The following is a 20,964-nucleotide window of genomic DNA, read 5'->3' as shown; positions in this document are numbered from 1 at the left end:
CTGAGGACAGGAAGGAGACTAGCTGCCGGCCTCTGGATCCCGGGGCACTTTATAAGTACAATAAATATATATCTCTGAACTGAGGTCTTCTACACTTTGGATTTTGGATATATATATATATATCTCCAGTGTACATTTATCTGTGTAAATCCAGGAACTTCTATATCTGCAGTTATGCCTGTCTTCTTCCACAGTTTGTGTTCCAATACCCTGCTTCCTTTCACACAGGAGAGTCCCAGCACACACTGAGCATGCACGGGATTTCGGAGGCAAGGGGAGGGAGAGGGGAGTGTAGGGGAGTGGAGTGGAGTTTGCACAGTCTGAGGTGTGGGAATAAAGATAAGATTGCCTGTGTAATGATTACAAGCCGAACATGGCAGCTCTCATTGTATAACAGGAAAAAATATTTATGTACTGATGAAGTGGTTTGCTGATAGTTTACTCTGTAAACCAACTAAACTTAACTAAACTAAATAAAGACCAATGACTTTTTAAAAGTTAGTTTTTCACCTCGGATCCGCTTTAAAACATTACATGAGAACTGAAGGGAGCGGCATATAGCGGCGGGAATATTTATTTCCTTTTAAGCAATACCAGTTGCCTGGCTAGCCTGCTGATCCTCTGCCTCTAATACTTTTAGCCATAGACCCTGAACGAGCATATGCAGAGCTGGTGTTATTCAGATACTACTGCAGCCAAATAGATCAGCAGGGCTGCCAGGCGACTAGTATTGTTTAAAAGGAAATAAATATGGCCTCCGTATTTTTCTCACTTTAGCTGTCCTTTAAAGATAATATTCAGGCAGCGCCCAAAAATGTAATTTACTTATCCACAGCTTCCTCCAGCCCCTAGCAGCCGCTATGTTATTCGCCGCAGCTCCACTCTCAGCCACTGGCTCCCCGGTCCTCTGACTGTGCCGAGGCCGACCTCCCCAGGCTGTCCTCTACTGTGCCTGCGCGAGCGCCGCTGTCAATCACTTCGCACGTGGTATGGAGTGTACTGTAACTAGCGGAAGACCCTGGGTTGCCTGGGTATGTATTTGGCTGTTGGCTCTGCCCTTTTATTCTAACCTTAAAGGACCACTGTCCCGAAAAAAGTAGGCAGTTAAAATCTGACAAAACCGATAGGTTTTGGGCCAGTCCATCTCCTCATGGGGGATTCTCAGGGTTTTCTTTGTTTTCAACAGAATTTCCTGAACAGAAGTTTAACTGCCAAAATAGTAAGATACCAGACAGCCTTCCTGCTCACTTGCACACTATTTTGTCAGTCAGACTTTGCAACTGCTGTTCAGGAAATGCTGTTGAAAACAAAGAAAACCCTGAGAATCCCCCATGAAGAGATGGACTGGCCCAAAACCTGTCGTGTCTGTCAAGACCGTTCAGGTTCCTCGGCATCAATAATTGAAATGTTCCCATAGAAATGAAACAAATCTGACTGGCTGTTTGTGGCTCAGCCCCCTTTCCTGAATTTGAACCTGTCACCCAATGGCCAACTGTACCAGGTTTGAGGCCTCTAGCATTAACAGTGTAAGAATGGCAGCCGTTTAAATATTCCCCTTGAAAATCAATAGGTAAACATTGGCTGTTGTAGGCTCCACCCACTTTCATGAGTATTAATCCCAGTCACCTAGTGACCAAGTGTGCCAAGTTTGAAAACCCTGCGATCAACAGTCTAAGAATGGCTGCAGTTTACATTTTCACATTGAAAACAAATAGCTGAAATGTGATTGGCTGTTTTATGGTTTTTGTTTTGTTTTTTCTTAACCTTTTTTCATTTCACTTTGTTCTCTGCTTTCCAGATGGGCACCCCATAATGGCAGCTGGGAGTCCTATTGGGCATATAGGTCTGTGGGATCTAGAAGAAAAGAAACTGATGAACCAAATGAGGGACGCCCACTCAACAGCCATCGCTGGCTTAACGTTTGTTCATGGAGAACCTCTGCTCATTACCAATGCTGCAGACAATGCCATACGGGTAATACCATGATGTAGAACTCACCTCTTGTGTAGAAGCTGACGGCAGCGCAGCTAATAGTGGAGCAGAGTTCTTTTATTTAAAAAAAAAAAAAAAAAAAAAAAAAATTGTTTTAATTATGTTCTGTATGTAAAAACAAATTTATTTGTAAACTGCACTCCTTGGCTTTATGCAGGGGCGTAACAATAGGGGCTGCAAGGGATGCAGCTGCGGGGGGCCTGTGGGCCCGCCCAGAGCCATTTTGGGGGGGCAGGAGGGGTCGCAGCGCATGAAGGGGGAGCGATGCCCACACACACGGCGGGGAGGGGGGGCGCGTTCCCTTTATGCTGCTGCTGTTGCTAGTTAATGCCGGAGGAGGAAGCGCTGATGGGGGAGCCCAAGGTGAGGAGGGAAGTGGCCCCCACCCCGCCGCAGTGGGTGGGCATCACTTCCCCTTAGTTCACTGCATCCCCTCCTGGCTATACTGTGGGCACTAATGCCTAGCTGTATTGAGGGCATCTATACCTAGCTACACTGAGGGTACACATGCCTGCCTTTACTGGGGGCACCCATGCCTGGCTAAACTTGGGCACCTATACCTGACTGTACTGAGGGCACCTATACCTGGCTATACTGAGGGCACCTATACCTGGCTATAATAGAGGTGGGCACCTATAACTGTCTATCCTGGGTGCGGGCACCTATTACTGGGGTGGGGGATGGGGGGGGCATCCAAAGTTTCGCAGGGGGGGGGCAGCTATTTCTAGTTAAGCCCCTAGCTGTATGCCATTTGACTTCCCTTTGACCAGCATACAGCCTGGGAGTCACAGCATGATGACTTCTTTATGAATAGGGGTGCCTGTGGCTGATGCGCTCCACATCACATTCCTCATCACACCGATACTTCCTCTCTGCGGAATTGAAGGAGGAAATATTGGAGTGATGGAATGCAACAACAAGGGATAAATGTCCTCCCCACTGTGGCCTGCAAGTTTAAAGGCTCCATTTTGTACAGAATCCAAACTACGGAGCTCATGCTTACTTACTTAAGCTAAACATACAGAACCTTCATAACAATAATTTTCTTGCTCTGATCAGGTGTGGATCTTTGATGGCCCAGGAGGGCAAGGCCGCTTGCTCAGATTCCGCTTGGGTCACAGTGCACCACCCACTTTTATTCGGCATCATGGTCAAGATGGTAAACAAATTCTCAGTGCAGGTAAGTCTGAGCATTATGTTTAAGTTTTGTTAACACGATCATTTTTACAGACTTGATCATTAGGTTGACGTGTGCATGTGCTAACTCAGTCCCTGTTAATTCTTTCTTTTCATTCCCAGGACAAGATGGGACCCTGCATTCATTCTCTACAATCCATGACCGCTACAGTAAAAGCCTTGGTTATGGTAAGTTCAGTCCATGCAGAGCTAGATATGATTTTTTACTGTGGCAACCTTCCATTTAATAGCTGCAGGCCTCTATGTCCAGTATCACGCTTTACACAACAGATGTCTTTTCTGTATTTAATGATATGTATCATGAAATGTTCAGTATGTGTATCAACGTTTCTAGAAAAAAAACCAAAGTAAATTAGGTAAGTACAACAAGTGAGTGTTGGACTAACCATAAACTGTCTGAAGCTGGACATACATATATTGATTTGTATTTATTATTGATTTTTTGACTTATTCGATTACTTTGTTTAAAACTGCTAGTAGTAATCTCTTGCTTCAGTATACTTGATCGATTGACTTTCCATTGATTTTGTGCAGTTTATCGATCCAAAGTCTGATCTGACACGTTGGAAAATCTCAATGCAAGGAGCCCATAGCATAGCAATGGAGTTGGCTGTTTAGAGTAGGAATCGATCACTATCCGAATTCCAGTCAGATAGGGATCAAGTACCGGTACCTGCCATATCATGGCAAAAATCTGCCAATTTAAGGCTAACTTATTGCCTGAAAGCTATAGTTCTGTCATTCAAATAATCTTGTGGTTGTTTCTGGAGGTAGCCTATAAAAGCCTTCCCTTCTCTTATGCACTTCCAATGCTTGGGGAAATAGTAGTGAGCCTTAGATTTTTCGGGAGGTTGATATTGCATGGTTGGCATTCTGTCTCTCTTATAACTTTTGAAGAATAACGTTTTTAAAAAGGATGGAAATTACAATGCTCAATCTAATGGCTCTTCAGAGTTATCTTTTAAAAGGACTATTGTTTTTCGTTTTGGGTTCACAGGTTCAACAGATAAAGCCAAATCTAAGAAGATGGGTTTGCTTGGAGCTTCTTTAAGACTTCCGCCTGTCACAGCATTTGCCTCTGGTATGTTTATTTACTTTTACTGAAATCCTTAAAGGAAATAAGAACGATTTAGGAGGTGCTATTACTGACTGCAGAAGAGGAGAAAAAAAGCTATTTGACCTTTTTGCTGATCCTCTGATTTTAGGCTGTCTGAATAAGTATGTAGATCAGGGCTTGTGCCTCCATTGGGAGTGCACTTCAACCCCCTTACTTCAGGCCAGGGACTCAGGACGTTTGAAAGCTAACAAGCAGCATGATAGCAAGTAATTGACACTTTTCAAAATGGATTTGGATTGGCACCTTGAAAGGTAAAAGATGGTAGTCTCCATATGACTATCACAACAGGGTTCATTTTCATTGACTAACTATGAAAAAGGAAAATCTTTGGGACTGCATCTTAGAATAATGCAATTTGTTGCTTTCTCAAGCCATTCCTACTTTATACTTTGTCATCTATTGAAAATCAGTGCTACCAACTTTTAGAGCTTATTTCCTTAAGTTCACAAATGGTGTCCCTCTTGGGCTTTTCGATCCTTAACAGGTTTAGAGGACAGTGGGGAGATTTATCAAATCCATTGCAAAGAACTGGAGCAGGTACAGTGCAATAATGGAGCAGATTCTCTTGCTCTGAGCAACTTCACTTGTTCTGCCTCAGATTTGCCACAGCTCTCCATGCACTGGTTTTAATAAATCTGCTCTAGTATATCTACGTCCTATGCTCTGAGACGTCATCTAAAGCTCCGTACACGCTCGTCCTCTGTTGGCCACAAAGAATGATGAGTCAGCCCTGAACCGGCCACCTTTGCAGTTCCGTAGACTATCTGTAAATATTACAGGCACTTGATGCAACTGGTCGTGCAAGAGTAATTGGCAAATACGGCAAAGCCAAGCACACAAGTTAGTATCCTATAAACTTTATCCACGGAAATTACATAACATGAAATACCTAATCAGAATAAAGTCCAGAAGGTCGGACAGAACTAGGACAAGGTGACATAAAATGTCTGATACTGCAGAGTTTTTTTTCACTTTATCAAAAAGTGTGGTTTGTACCTCACATGTAGAGCAATGCTTGGAATTTATACATCATATTTTTATCATTGATTTATAAAGTGCCAACCTATTCCGTGGCGCTGTGCGAAGTAAGAAACAAAGATGCGATACATAATAATGCTAGGTACACACAATTCGATTTTTTTTTGGTTGTTTTTTTGATCGCTTTTCGATTCATTTTTCCACTCCATTTTCCCGATCGATTCTCTTACATTTTTTTATCAATTTCCATTCACTTCTATGAGAAATCGACCAGAAAAACAATTGAAAATAATATCGGACATGACGGAAATTATCTATCGAACCATCTAGCAAACACAAAATTGTATGGTGTGTACCTAGCATTACAGTATACAATCAATGGTAAGTAGACACCAACTATAGACTCCAGATCTAGACATATTAATTGAAATGACAAATGTAACATAGTGAATAAAATGTGTAAACATTTCAGACACAAAATGAACAATAAAATAAGACACAAAAGGGTGAGAGAGCCCTGCCCTTGCGCTTACAGTCTCAATTACGTTTTGTAATCAGAAATATAGTTATGGTTGTAATTCAAGCATGTGATAACTCACTGTTTTCCCAAATTCCAGAAACTGCTAGACAGAATGACTGGGATGGTATAATTGCATGTCACCAGAACTCACTAAGATGTACCACATGGAACTACATTAGATCTACTATGGGGGCGCACAAGCTGAAGCCCCCCGAGCTGAAGAATATCAAACCAAATGAAGTTCATGCAACAGTAAGTGCTGACATTTCATTGTAATGATTTATCCTAAAATACCACTAGTAAAAGGCAGAAGAAGGCTATGAAACCTGTCCCTGGACAGAGGCCATAGCTCATATTCATGAAATTAGTGTGCACCTACAAATCTAAACTAAAACATGCCTTTACACTAACATTATTGACAGTAACTGCATGTTTATGGTCTCCTTTTTAATCTTTTAGCGTGAGAGGGACTAGATTTCTGACAGTTGGCATTCTAAAACTGTGTTCAACTGATTAATAAGTGATTATTTAGACTACTTTATTAATATTTTTTATGTTTTTGCCCTCTAAACCTAGGTGTGTGTTATATTCTAGAGTGTCTTATACGGCGAAAAATGCGGTATGTTCTGCCTACACAGGTGCCACAGAGGATGTAAACATGGTGTAGCTGAGGCAGGAGGAGTCTATACAGTTCTCTCCATGTTTTTAGACCATTAATAGCAGGGGTCCCCAAACGGTTTGGGCCGAGGGCCAGGTCAACATACTTCAGACTGCTGGGGGGCCGGAGTATACATAAAATGATGTAGAAGTCTTTGCGGGTCAGACAGTGAAGCACACCCAGGTGGCAACCTGCAGTCCAATTGAACAACAGTGTCAACTGATGTGGAATTTGATCAGAAACCATCAAATTACTGCTTTCTGGCTTCATTCTATATGCTGACCACCAATACTTCAAGATGCAGCTGACCGCATCTAGAATATATTTTGTGTGTGGGGGCTGGTAAAAAAGCCTCGGGGCCACTTTCGGCCCGCGGGCCTTAGTTTGAGGACCACTGATTTATAGAATGCAGGATCAGGAGCTGCGGTAAATGTTCACTGTGGCACTGGGTCAATTAACAGCCACAGTTTTGTTCTGTATCGAACAGTACAAAGCAAGCAGTCCAGCACTGAGTACAGATTTCAACAGAAATATACTCTATCAAATCCTGCATGGTGGTAAATTGAGGGCTTTTCAACTGATTGCTTTCTCAATCAGAGAGAATCGGTTGTTTGCAGAATTGTGACATTTCCTGTATGTTGCTGCTCTAATGCCACAAGGCTGCAGATACTTTTTTTATGCTCTAGGTTGGTTGTGGTCTACTTACTTCCTGAACGGCTGTGCAAATTGCACCTGGATTACTTAACACTTCATTTACCCCTAGCATAATATGTATATTTATCTCTCTTCCTTCTTCACTGGCAGGCTGTAGAGATAACCAGTTGTGGCAATTTTGTGGTGATTGGCCTGTCGAATGGCAATGTGGACTTGTATAACATTCAGTCTGGAATTCACAGAGGCCACTATGGAAAAGAAAGAGGTAAGTATTGTGTTTTACTTTACTTTGCCTTTGTTTCATTTTTTTCCCCCAAGCCCAGATTAGAGGAAAAACTAGTTTGAGTTAAAGGCAGAATGTATAAAATGTAGCACATATTGGAATACCTTATATCAAGTATATAAGTATAAACTGACATTTTTTTGCTCTTAAAATGACCCGCACAGCAAAACCTTGGTTTATGCTCTGATCGCAATATATTGTGTCTAGAAGTCCCAGTAGCCCAGTAGGGTTTCTACCGTAGGTTTATACTCGAGTCAAACTATTTTTCTGGTGCCTAAAGAGGAAATGAAGTACCTTAGTTTATATTTGAAGTATACAGGGAGTGCAGAATTATTAGGCAAATGAGTATTTTGACCACATCATTCTCTTTATGCATGTTGTCTTACTCCAAGCTGTATAGGCTCGAAAGCCTACTACCATTTAAGCATATTAGGTGATGTGCATCTCTGTAATAAGAAGGGGTGTGGTCTAATGACATCAACACCCTATATCAGGTGTGCATAATTATTAGGCAACTTCCTTTCCTTTGGCAAAATTGATCAAAAGAAGGACTTGACAGGCTCAGAAAAGTCAAAAATAGTGAGATATCTTGCAAAGGGATGCAGCACTCTTAACATTGCAAAGCTTCTGAAGCGTGATCATCGAACAATCAAGCGTTTCATTCAAAATAGTCAACAGGGTCGCAAGAAGCTTGTGGAAAAACCAAGGCGCAAAATAACTGCGCGTGAACTGAGAAAAGTCAAGCGTGCAGCTGCAAAGATGCCACTTGCCACCAGTTTGGCCATATTTCAGAGCTGCAACATCACTGGAGTGTCCGAAAGCACAAGGTGTGCATTACTCAGAGACATGGCCAAGGTAAGAAAGGCTGAAAGATGACCACCACTGAACAAGACACACAAGCTGAAATGTCAAGACTGGGCCAAGAAATATCTCAAGACTGATTTTTCTAAGGTTTTATGGACTGATGAAATGAGAGTGAGTCTTGATGGGCCCGTGGCTGGATTGGTAAAGGGCAGAGAGCTCCAGTCCGACTCAGACGCCAGCAAGGTGGAGGTGGAGTACTGGTTTGGGCTGGTATCATCAAAGATGAGCTTGTTGGGCCTTTTCGGGTTGAGGATGGAGTCAAGCTCAACTCCCAGTCCTACTGCCAGTTTCTGGAAGACACCTTCTTCAAGCAGTGGTACAGGAAGAAGTCTGCATCCTTCAAGAAAAACATGATTTTCATGCAGGACAATGCTCCATCACACACGTCCAAGTACTCCACAGCGTGGCTGGCAAGAAAGGGTGTGGTCCATCATAAAATGTGAGATTTACAAGGAGAGAAAACAGTACACCTCTCTGAACATTGTCTGGGAGGCTGTGGTTGCTGCTGCACGCAATGTTGATGGTGAACAGATCAAAACACTGACAGAATCCATGGATGGCAGGCTTTTGAGTGTCCTTGCAAAGAAAGGTGGCTATATTGGTCACTGATTTGTTTTTGTTTTTTTTTGAATGTCAGAAATGTATATTTGTGAATGTTGAGATGTTATATTGGTTTCACTGGTAAAAATAAATAATTGAAATGGGTATATATTTGTTTTTTGTTAAGTTGCCTAATAATTATGCACAGTAATAGTCACCTGCACATACAGATATCACCCTAAAATAGCTAAAACTAAAAACAAACTAAAAACTACTTTCAAAAATATTCAGCTTTGATATTAATTAGTTTTTTTGGGTTCATTGAGAACATGGTGGTTGTTCAATAATAAAATTATTCCTCAAAAATACCACTTGACTAATAATTCTGCACTCACTGTATATGGATCTATCTAAAACATGAAATAAAAAAAATCCCCAAAGTGTTATTATCCACGGTTGTTTTTTTGTTTTCTGGGAAACTAGTAGATGCAAGATTTCCTAATTTGGGCTTCTTTCCCCAAATCTATAATAACATATATACCATATTGCATTGAAATCTCCAAGCTAGACCGAGGAAAGAATCTGTGCCTAATCACCTTAGACTCATAAGGTAGTGGGAAATAAATTATAAGTAGCAAGACAGGCATACTTAGTAGGGTAGAGGCTAGAATACATCTTTCCCTTGTCATGCTGTCTTCGGCTTCACGTTCAGTGAGTCTGTAGCCTGGAACAAGCTACAGTTTGGGACTTCTAACTTCATTCTTTGACTAGCAAATATTGCCAGATTGGTAGACTGTCATCTAAACAAATCTTGAGGCTGGATTCCAACTTAGATGAGTTGCATTGCATCCCATTGGAAAAAAGTATGCTGCAATGCAACGCAATTCACTGCAAATCATCGTAGTGGTAATCCAGCCTTAAGATGGCCATACATCTAGCGATGATGGGCAGATTCAACCAAGAGACAAATCTCTCTCTAATCTAATCTGATAAGAGAGAGATCTGTCAGCTACCCATACACCGCAAGCAGCTTTCTGATCAATTTCAGCATGAAATCTCTCTGGAATTGGCCGAGGCTGCCGCTGTTCCCCTAATGTATAAATGTGTATGTAATGTGTGCATTTATACATTACCTGTCTTGTGTTGCGATGCCCGTCCCTCTTCTGAATTCACTGCTCTTCCGAAGCCGTATACATGCTATGCACCGGTGGCGTGTATGTGGCTAACGAAAGAGTGGGGATTCAGAAGAAGAAGACACCGCGACATGGGACAAGTAATGTATGAATGCACATACAGATACATACACATTTATACATTAGGGCAACAGTGCCGGGAGTTTAGTTGCTCGTCCCAATATCGCTCACTGTTACCGCCATGCACCTGGTTGACCACGACGGCCCGACGTCTTGCGGCATGTCCAGCCAATATATGCAGGGCTGTGGGGTCGGAGCAATTTTGGGACACCCGGAGTCGGAGTTGTTGATTTCATAAACTGCGGAGACGGGGTCGGATGATTTTTTTTTTTTTTTTTGTACAAAATCCACAGTCCTGGTAAGTGTTAGACTAATGATTCGGAGCCATTTTGGGTACCCGGAATCAGTCTTAGTCGGTGGTTTCATAAACTGAGGAGTCTGAGTTGGAAGATTTTTGTACCGACTCCACAGCCCTGAATATATGCAACCAATTTGGCACAGAAATTGGTCACATTGTCGGTCAGGCATGTACTTGGCGGCACCGATTTTATCCGATTATAATAATCAAATCGCATAGTCAAATCGACTGATGTATGGCCAGCTTTAGTGTTTCATTTAGTCACAAAGCATTGACGAAAATGTACACAAAGTATGTATGTCCTCTATTGTGCATGCAATCAGTTTTATGCTAGAACTAGTAAATGGCTTATTTTACATTACCACATTCTGTTGTAGGATGTAGCTCTAAAGCAGACCATACATTTATTCAGTTATCACTCAATTTTGTGTTCGATTGGTATTATGATGGATATTACAATCAGTGTTAAATGCTAAGATCCATCGAAACATGGATCCGCAAAGTCTCAATGTCCAGATAACGCATACATAACCAATTTCAGCGCTGGCTTCTTTCATACAATCCAGTGACAATTTCCTTACTGCAGATAAGATGAAAACGTCATCGGCTAATGACAACCCACATTATAAGATTATCAAAGCATGAAGACAGTCAGTCTCCTGTCGTGTGTTGTGCAATTCAGTCCACTTCCAGTCAGGATCGTCCCCAGTAGTGAACAGGTTAATGATCTTGGCAAGGAAATGAACAGCTATACTTAAAAACAGATAATGCCTACCTGCAAGAGAGTGCAAGCCCCACTTGTGAGATAAAATACACACCTAGCATACACATGACCTGTCTACCGCTGGAGGATGTTGGTTTCCTGTAACAGCTTGCATGCAACTTGTTAAGTACTCGTCCCTCCCACTGCTGAGAAGTCATCCTTGATGGGAGGGGACCTAACACTAACTAAATCCTAACCTATGCATAGCCTGGGTGCACTACCAAGTAAAATTGAAAATTGCGCAAAAGGTGGACTTCTCCGCAGTGGGAGGGACGAGTACTTAACAAGTTGCATGCAAGCTGTTACGGAAACCAACATCCTCCAGTGGTAGACAGGTCATGTGTATGCTAGGTGTGTATTTTATCCCACAAGTGGGGCCTGCACTCTCTTGCAGGTAGGCACTTATCTGTTTTTAAGTAGCGCTGCTCATTTCCTTGCCAAGTACTAATTTAATTCATTTTTGGTCAGCTGCTCCCACTTAACAGCCTTTATTTTGGTGTATATGCAGAGCTTCTGTTTGGGTTCAAGGTGCGTTTGCAGTTTCTGGTGGGGCTCAGTGCACCTCTGATTGGAGGCCATTCGGAGGCGGCCTGGTGATGCGCTGATCCACCTTTTGCGCAGGTTAATGATCTTACCAATTCCATTGCAATGCTCACATCCAGGGTTCCTCATGTATGGGTGGTGTGGGAGTAATGAATGGAATAGAGTAGAAGCATCTAAGTGCAAACTTTTACTCAGAAAAAACTTGTACATAAAACAAGCTAAAAAGCAACTTGCAGCCAGGGACCATAATCACAGGGTACCCCAAGTTAAAGAGCCCTTTGTTTAAAAGATCCCAGGCAGGGTATCAATACAGTGCGTCCAAATTCCGCATCGGGCCCCGAGGTCTGTAGCTATGCCACTGATCGTTACCCTGATTGGGATCTTTTAAATAAAGAGCTCTTTTACTTTGGGGGTACCCTGTGATTTTGGTCCACAGCTGTAAGTTGCTTTTTAGCTTGTTTTATATACAAGTTTTATTTTACAAGTTTGCACTTCTACACCCATACATACATGAGGAACTATGGCTGTGAGAGTTGCAGCAGAAATGGGAATATAATTAACCCAATATTAAGGCCAATCCTGACTGGAACTGGATTGACTTGCACACCAGGAGACCGGGATTGTCTTCAGCATGCTTTGGTAATGACCTTAAAATGTGTGTGTGGTACATAGGAACGCGGACACCATCCAATACAAACTGTGGTTTTATTGAGGCAATCCAGCATGTAATCCAGACAGAAGTTCAATATCCAACGGCATGTATACACCGGAGTCGCTGTGCCATAAACATGGTTGCCCCACCACCCACTTCCACAACCCCTTTCCCCACCACGGCATCGTCACCTCTCCGTGGAATAGACTCCCCCTGCTTCCAGGGATCCAAGGATGTGGCGCTGAGCGGCCTGGTCCCGGGGCACGCTGAGAACCGGACCATCTGATCCCCGGCTGTATCTGGCCACGCACATGAAGGGACACAGGATACACGGCTGGACCAGAGGACGGCCCCTAGCAGCACCTCCGCTGCACACACCGCTCGCCGGCCCACACACATGGGAAGAGCCGACAACTCAGGGCTCCTCTGCTCCAGGGACAACTTGATGCTCCTCCGCTCCAGAGCCAACAGCCGGCCTCCTCCACTATCGTCACCACGTGGCTGCCAGGAGTCGCTTTCCCACATGTGGTTGCAACATCGGCGGCGAACCAGATGCTCCTACTCCCAGGCTGCCATCCACCGCCGAATGGACTTCCACCATTGCCGCAGGCCACATGCTCGGTCAGCTGGCCCTTGCAGGATTCAGGATGCCCATTCCACTGCCTCTGGTCTGCCTTTCACTGCTGCAGACTGGGCCTGCAGGCACCCTCGGAGCCCACCACCGCTGGTCACGTCAGTGCACTCTCCTGGTCCTCATCTCAGCTGCCTTATTCAGGCCACTGCTGTGTCCCCAGAGGAGTCAGTCCACCATCTCTGGCCCCTGGGAAAGCCATCCCATCGTCTGCTGAACTGGCGGGGTCCTCCAACTCGCTCCAGCTTCCATCATCCCTCCGCTGCACATAAAGCTACCATCCCTCCTTAGCAGCTGTACACCGGCACAAAGCAGCTGTACACAGAGACAAAGGCAATACCAGACCAGCAGACACGGTCCCATCGCAGTTAAAAGTCAGGCAAGCCGAGACGCTAACCGGACAGGTCATGCCACAACCCCAGGGGACTTCACTTCACTGTTCTACACCTCTCTTTCTTTCTTTCTCTCTCTCTCTTCCCAAAGATGGACCAGGGGCATCTGATTCAAAGTATCGCTGCAGAAGTGTTTTGAGTGCCATAGACGACAGTGGATGTCCCCCTGGTCCTTTCTCCTGGGTCCATTCTTTTACGGGTTCTCTACCTATGCTTCACTCTGTCTCTAGTCTCTATTTATGCATTGTACCTACTGTATATATGTATGCACTATATGTATCTACTGTGTGCCTACTGTATGCTGACTTTTCAATTTCTGTACTGTACCACCACCGACCCTGTTGTGCCAAAACCAATTCCGGGTACAACTCACGTTGTACTTGGCGAAATAAATAATTCTGATGTTGTATACATGGTGTTGGATATTGTAGGCCTGTCTGGATTACATGCTAAATAGCCCCAATAAACCAAAGTTTGTATAGGATGATGTCGGCCTTCTGTTTCTACGTACCACATGCATTGTCTTCCTTCTTTTCCTCAGCTGGAGCAACGTTGATAAACTGACAGACGCAATCTATCTTGGTTTTATATAGGCTATGTGAGTGCCGTACTCCTCACTATTTGCCATGTGTTCTAAACCTTATAATGTGCGTTATCAGCTGGTAAGCCTGTTACGTTTTCATCTTATTATCTCCCGTTACAAATTGTTATGGGATTGTGTGAAAGAAGCCAGCGCTGAATTTGGTTGTGAGTATTGGGTTTTTAGTTGGTCATAAAATCATTGATCAGAATATTGATTGTAATTTTTATTGTACTATCAATCAACAAAAAATCGAGTAAGAATTGAATGGTGTGTGGCCAGCTTTTTTCCCAAGCACAACATGATTGTGGTTGCCATTACTAGATTATATCTCATTGTGACCCCTACCTGTCAGCTGGCTGGATATATGGCCACAAACGGTAACCCTGTGAAAGTGAACTAATAACACCATTTGTAATATGGAGCTGAATATAGGAAGTACTGGGGTGGTGCCTGACTGCTCCTGTACTGCAATGTGGCATCTAAATATTTCATGGATTTGCATTGCTTGCCTTTAGCCCATGACGGTTCTATCAGAGGGGTAGCTGTGGATGGCTTAAACCAAATCACAATAACAGTTGGCGGTGATCGAATGATAAAATTTTGGAAATTCAAGTCAAAAGAGTTGATCCAGACATCAGACTTGAACTTTTCTCCAACCGCTATATTACTCCATAGAGAAAGGTAAGAAATTAAATAGTGTGTGCTTTCATGTTTATCTTCATAGTTGCATAGTCTTATTTGTCCAAGCCAATAATTACATAGTTTGGTTGAACTAACATGTTGCTCAGTGACTAATTTGGGTGCAAGCGATAGCCGGTGCTCAAATTACAAAAGAAGACAGCTCGGTGGTGGGGGGAAGAGTTTGTCTGCAGCAGGTTGAGCTGTATTCAGCTGCACCCTGTGCCAAAATTTGGCCCCGACCATTTCAAATGTACACCCTTGCATACCCCAGCTGATCAAGAAAGTTTATTATGGTATTAGTATGTAAGCTATGCACTGTATAATGGTAACTATGCCCAAGTGTGTGAACCATTCCAAAGCACCTACCAGGCGCAGATTGGAGATGAGTGGGAGGTGGTGTTTCTCTTTTGGCAACTTCTTTTCAAGAGTTTATGGAACCTCTACATGCAGCACTTTAGTTCTGTAGACGGACATTGCATACTTGCAGGCTAATGAATGTACTAAACATCCAGGATGCGCACAGTCTAAAACAACTTCATTTGCAACAAAAAACATCAGAAAATAGTTAAATTGTAGCAATGAAGTGTGGCGGGTCTGCATAGTGACACACGTCATTTTGAACTTCCAGTTCTTTGTCAAACCGCCACAAACACACTGCATACAATGGTTTGGCCACGCACCCTTTAAGCCTGAGTTCCCGAACCCTGTCCTCAAGGTCCACCAGCAGTACATGTTTTTCAGGAAACCACAAACATGCACAGGTGAGGTAATTAGTGGGTTGGGGAACACTGCTTTAAGCCACTGAAGTGGACCTGATGGTAGACTAGCATTTAATTTGCATATATGCATATTCACATTCAACATTAGATCCTCCAATAGGGTCACAATTAGAGAGTAGTGTATACAAAACCGGAAGGACTTCCGGACCTGATGGGGAAGTGGTCCCTTTCCTCACTCCAATTTACCAGGCCAGACAATTGCCTAAGCATGCCCTCCCAGTGTGTGAGCCAACGACCAATCAAACTCAGAGCACCAAAGGCCGCTTCAGGACTAGACTTGTTTGCCGCTCACCTAATGATCTACTAATGCCAGACCCAGCTACCAATCAGAAACCGAGCGACAACTGACGCTCTAAGCGTAGACTGAGACACCGGCTTCAGTTGCGGCAACATCCGCTATTAGGCTACAAACCGCCACCAGTGTCCGCTCAAGGTCTAGCTAGCACTTAAAGTGGATCCGAGATGAACTTTTACTCCTTGCATAATTGTGTTCCTTACATATACAGGATCTTCTCAAAAAATTAGCATATTGTGATAAAGTTCATTATTTTCTGTAATGTACTGATAAACTTTAGGCTTTGATATATTTTAGATTCATTACACACAACTGAAGTAGTTCAAAGCCTTTTATTGTTTTAATATTGATGATTTTGGCATACAGCTCATGAAAACCCAAAATTCCTATCTCAAAAAATTAGCATATCACAAAAAGGTTCTCTAAGCGAGCTATTAACCTAATCATCTGAATCAACTAATTAACTCTAAACACCTGCAAAAGATTCCTGAGGCTTTTAAAACTCCCAGCCTGGTTCATTACTCAAAACCGCAATCATGGGTAAGACTGCCGACCTGACTGCTGTCCAGAAGGCCATCATTGACACCCTCAAGCAAGAGGGTAAGACACAGAAAGAAATTTCTGAACGAATAGGCTGTTCCCAGAGTGCTGTATCAAGGCACCTCAGTGGGAAGTCTGTGGGAAGGAAAAAGTGTGGCAGAAAACGCTGCACAACGAGAAGAGGTGATCGGACCCTGAGGAAGATTGTGGAGAAGGACCGATTCCAGACCTTGGGGGACCTGCGGAAGCAGTGGACTGAGTCTGGAGTAGAAACATCCTGAGCCACCGTGTACAGGTGTGTGCAGGAAATGGGCTACAGGTGCCGCATTCCCCAGGTCAAGCCACTTTTGAACCAGACAAGTGGCAGAAGTGCCTGACCTGGGCTACAGAGAAGCAGCACTGAACTGTTGCTCAGTGGTCCAAAGTACTTTTCGAATGAAAGCAACATTTGCACGTCATTCGGAAATCAAGGTGCCAGAGTCTGGAGGAAGACTGGGGAGAGGGAAATGCCAAAATGTCTGAAGTCCAGTGTCAAGTACAGGTCAGGCGCTTCTGCCGCTGTTTCTCGTTCAAAAGTGGCTTTATCTGGGGAATGCGGCACCTGTAGCCCATTTCCTGTACATGCCTGTACACGGTGGCTCGGGATGTTTCTACTCCAGACTCAGTCCACTGCTTCCACAGGTCCCCCAAGGTCTGGAATCGGTCTATCTCTGCAATCTTCCTCAGAGTCCGGTCACCACTTTTTGTTGTGCAGCGTTTTCTGCCACATTTTTTCCTTCCCACAGACTTCTCACTGAGGTGCCTTGATACAGCACTCTGGGAACAGCCTATTCATTCAGAAATTTCTTTGTGTCTTACCCTCTTGTTTGAGGGTGTCAATGATGGCCTTCTGGACAGCAGTCAGGTCGGCAGTCTTACCCATGATTGCGGTTTTGAGTAATGAACCAGGCTGGGAGTTTTAAAAGCCTCAGGAATCTTTTGCAGGTGTTTAGAGTTAATTAGTTGATTCAGATGATTAGGTTAATAGCTCGTTTAGAGAACCTTTTCGTGATATGCTAATTTTTTGAGATAGGAATTTTGGGTTTTCATGAGCTGTATGCCAAAATCATCAATATTAAAACAATAAAAGGCTTTGAACTACTTCAGTTGTGTGTAATGAATCTAAAATATATCAAAGTCTAAAGCTTATCAGTACATTACAGAAAATAATGAACTTTATCACAATATGCTAATTTTTTGAGAAGATCCTGTAGTTTATAGGGCATTCCTCAAGCCAAATACTTGTTTTGTTTTAATACTCTAATTTCCTATTAACTAATCAAGCCACACCCACAGCTTCTCCAGAGTGCCTTGGCGCTTGCAAGGGATTGTGGGATTTCAGTCTGGGCAGGTGAAAAAGGTGTTACTAGCTATAGATTTCAGAGGCAGAGTTTTCACAATCTGAAAGCTGCAGTGCAGATACAGATCAGTTGCCTGTGTAATGGAGGAGATAAGAGTGGAGTTTTCACAGAATATGCAGATTAGCATGCCTAGATACAGATAAGCTTGCCTGTGTGTGTAATTGTGTAATAGTGACAAGCAGAAAACATGTCTGCTCCCATTGTATCACAGGAAAAAATATTAATATACTGTTGAAGCGGTTTGATAGATAGATTTGCTGTGTAAACTATCTAAACTTTAGATAAGATATATAGACAAGGCACTTGTTATATTTAGTTTTTCATCTCGGATCCGCTTTAACAGTGTCAGCTTAAAGATGGTGTCTGACAATGTCTGCTCCAGGGCCACAAATATAGTCTTTCTTAATTACACAATGCAATTAACACTCTCTCAGAAAGGACATTAAATGTCGTCATAAAGGGGATTCTGTTGTTCACATTCTGTCTGGTTCCCCCCTAAGCACCTCTCCTCCTTCCCTTGAACCTGCATCTAATTTTTGTCTTCCCATTTAGACAGGAAATGGGATAACCCCTAGCTAAAAATGTGTACTTCGTCTCTTCTAATCTAGTCTGCCTCACCTCAGGTTTACTTACTACTGTATTACTTCTATTCTCTTAAACCAGGGATGTCAAACCGGTCCTTTGAGGGCTGAGGTCCTCGCACATTTTTGATACAGCTCAAATTGATGGGTCTGAATCAGGAAAGGTGTGGTCCATCAGGTAGAACACATTCCTCTTTCTCAGTCCATCCTAAACACTGGTATGGATCTGGCCCTCCAGGCCGGAGTTCGACACCTGTGCCTTAAACTGACCTGTCAGTCGGCTTGACATACTGGTCTGTTTCTAAATTGCCCTTGTTCTTAAAGAGGAACTTAAATCAGCCAAATAAAATGAGATTTACTTACCTGGGGCTTCCCTCAGCCCCCTGCAGCTGATCGGTGCCCTCGCCGTGTCTCGGAGATCCTCCTGTCCTCGCCGGCGACCACTTCCGGTTTCGCCGTCAGGACCCGACAGGCTGGGAACGCGCGTGATTCTTCGCGTTCCCAGCCACAATATCGCCCCTATGCGGCCAGGTGGCCGCAATAGCAGCATGGGGGCGATATTGTGGCTGGGAACGCGAAGACTCACTCGCGTTCCCAGCCTGTCGGGTCCTGACGGCGAAACCGGAAGTGGTCGCCGGCGAGGACAGGAGGATCTCCGAGGCACTGCGAGGGCACCGATCAGCTGCAGGGGGCTGATGGAAGCCCCAGGTGAGTAAATCTCATTTTTTTTGTGCTGACTTAAGGTTCACTTTAACCACTTGAGGACCGTGGGCTTTACCCCCCTTAACCACCCTGGCGTTCTATTAAGATCGCCAGGGCGGCTGCGGGAGGGTTTTTTAATAAAAAAAAAACTATTTCATGCAGCCAACTAAAAGTTGGCTGCATGAAAGCCCACTAGAGGGCGCTCCGGATGCGTTCTTCTGATCGCCTCCGGCGACCAGAAGTAACAAGGAAGGCTGCAATGAGCAGCCTTCCTTGTTTCGCTTACCTCGTCGCCATGGTGACGAGCGGAGTGACGTCATGGACGTCAGCCGCCTCCGATCCAGCCCTTAGAGCTGGCCGAGAACTGTTTGTTCCGGCTACGCTGGGCTCAGGCGGCTGGAGGGGACCCTCTTTCGCCGCTGCACGCGGCGGTGATCAGGTAGCACACGCGGCTGGCAAAGTGCCGGCTGCGTGTGCTGCTTTTTATTTCATGCAAATCGGCCCAGCAGGGCCTGAGCGCCAGCCTCCGGCGGTAATGGACGAGCTGAGCTCGTCCATACCGCCCGGCTGGTTAAGGACCAGGCACTTTTTTTCCATTCAGACCACTGCAGCTTTCACGGTTTATTGCTCGCTCATACAACCTACCACCTAAATGAATTTTGGCTCCTTTTCTTGTCACTAATAAAGCTTTCTTTTGGTGCTATTTGATTGCTGCTGCGATTTTTACTTTTTATTATATTCATCAAAAAGACATGAATTTTGGCAAAAAAATGATTTTTTTTTTTTACTTTCTGTGCTGACATTTTTCAAATAAAGTAAAATTTCTGTATACATGCAGCACGAAAAATGTGGACAAACATGTTTTTGATAAAAAAAACCCATTCAGCCTATATTTATTGGTTTGGGTAAAAGCTATAGCGTTTACAAACTATGGTGCAAAAAGTACATTTTCCCATTTTCCAGCATCTCTGACTTTTCTGAGCACCTGACATGTTTCATGAGGGGCTAGAATTCCAGGATAGTATAAATACCCCCCAAATGACCCCATTTTGGAAAGAAGACATCCCAAAGTATTCACTGAGAGGCATAGTGAGTTCATAGAAGATATTAATTTTTGTCACAAGTAAGCAGAAAATGACACTTTGTGACCAAAAAAAAAAAAAAAAAAAAGTTTCCATTTCTTCTAACTTGCGACAAAAAAAAAAAAAATGAAATCTGCCACGGACTCACCATGCCCCTCTCTGAATACCTTGAAGTGTCTACTTTCCAAAATGGGGTAATTTGTGGGGTGTGTTCACTGTTCTGACATTTTGGGGGGTGTTAAATTGTAAGCACCCCTGTAAAGCCTAAAGGTGCTCATTGGACTACACAATTGTCCATTTACAGAGATATTTCTCCCACTCAGCATGGGTATGTGTAAAAATACACCCCAAAACACATTATACTACTTCTCCTGAGTACGGCGATACCACGTGTGGCACTTTTTTGCACCCTAACTGCGCTAAGGGGCCCAAAGTCCAATGAGTACCTTTAGGATTTCACAGGTCATTTTTGTTTCAAGACTACTCCTCACGGTTTAGGGCCCCTAAAATGCCAGGGCAGTATAGGAACCCCACTAATGACCCCATTCTAGAAAGGAGACACCCAAAGGTATTCCGTTAGGAGTATGGTGAGTTCATAGAAGATTTTATTTTTTTTGTCACAAGTTAGCAGAAATTGATTTTAATTGTTTTTTTTTCACAAAGTGTCATTTTCCGCTAACTTGTGACAAAAAATAAAATCTTCTATGAACTCACCATACTCCGTACGGAATACCTTTGGGTGTCTTCTTTCTAGAATGGGGTCATTTGTGGGGTTCATATACTGCCCTGGCATTTTAGGGGCCCTAAACCGTGAGGAGTAGTCTAGAAAACAAATGCCTTAAAATGACCTGTGAATAGGACGTTGGGCCCCTTAGCGTACTTAGGGTGTAAAAAAGTGCCACACATGTGGTACCGCCGTACTCAGGAGAAGTAGTATAATGTGTTTTGGGGTGTATTTTTACACATACCCATGCTGGGTGGGAGAA

The 20,964-nt window shown here is 43.6% G+C and overlaps 1 protein-coding gene across 1 annotated transcript in view; it reads left to right on the top strand.

Annotated features, from left to right (window-relative positions):
• WDR36 (WD repeat domain 36) overlaps window positions 1-20,964 on the top strand; it is a 74,653-nt gene that overhangs the window by 20,958 nt on the left and 32,731 nt on the right. The window contains exons 8-14 of the mRNA XM_068247362.1: window positions 1,799-1,974; window positions 3,052-3,172; window positions 3,292-3,357; window positions 4,187-4,270; window positions 5,902-6,056; window positions 7,267-7,381; window positions 14,434-14,599. Of these exons, the coding sequence (XP_068103463.1) occupies window positions 1,799-1,974; window positions 3,052-3,172; window positions 3,292-3,357; window positions 4,187-4,270; window positions 5,902-6,056; window positions 7,267-7,381; window positions 14,434-14,599 (883 nt within the window). The remainder of the gene's footprint in view (window positions 1-1,798; window positions 1,975-3,051; window positions 3,173-3,291; window positions 3,358-4,186; window positions 4,271-5,901; window positions 6,057-7,266; window positions 7,382-14,433; window positions 14,600-20,964) is intronic.

Source organism: Hyperolius riggenbachi, chromosome 1, assembly GCF_040937935.1.
Source record: "Hyperolius riggenbachi isolate aHypRig1 chromosome 1, aHypRig1.pri, whole genome shotgun sequence".
NCBI classification, from domain to species: domain Eukaryota; kingdom Metazoa; phylum Chordata; class Amphibia; order Anura; family Hyperoliidae; genus Hyperolius; species Hyperolius riggenbachi.
This window is presented reverse-complemented; position numbering and strand designations above follow the sequence as displayed.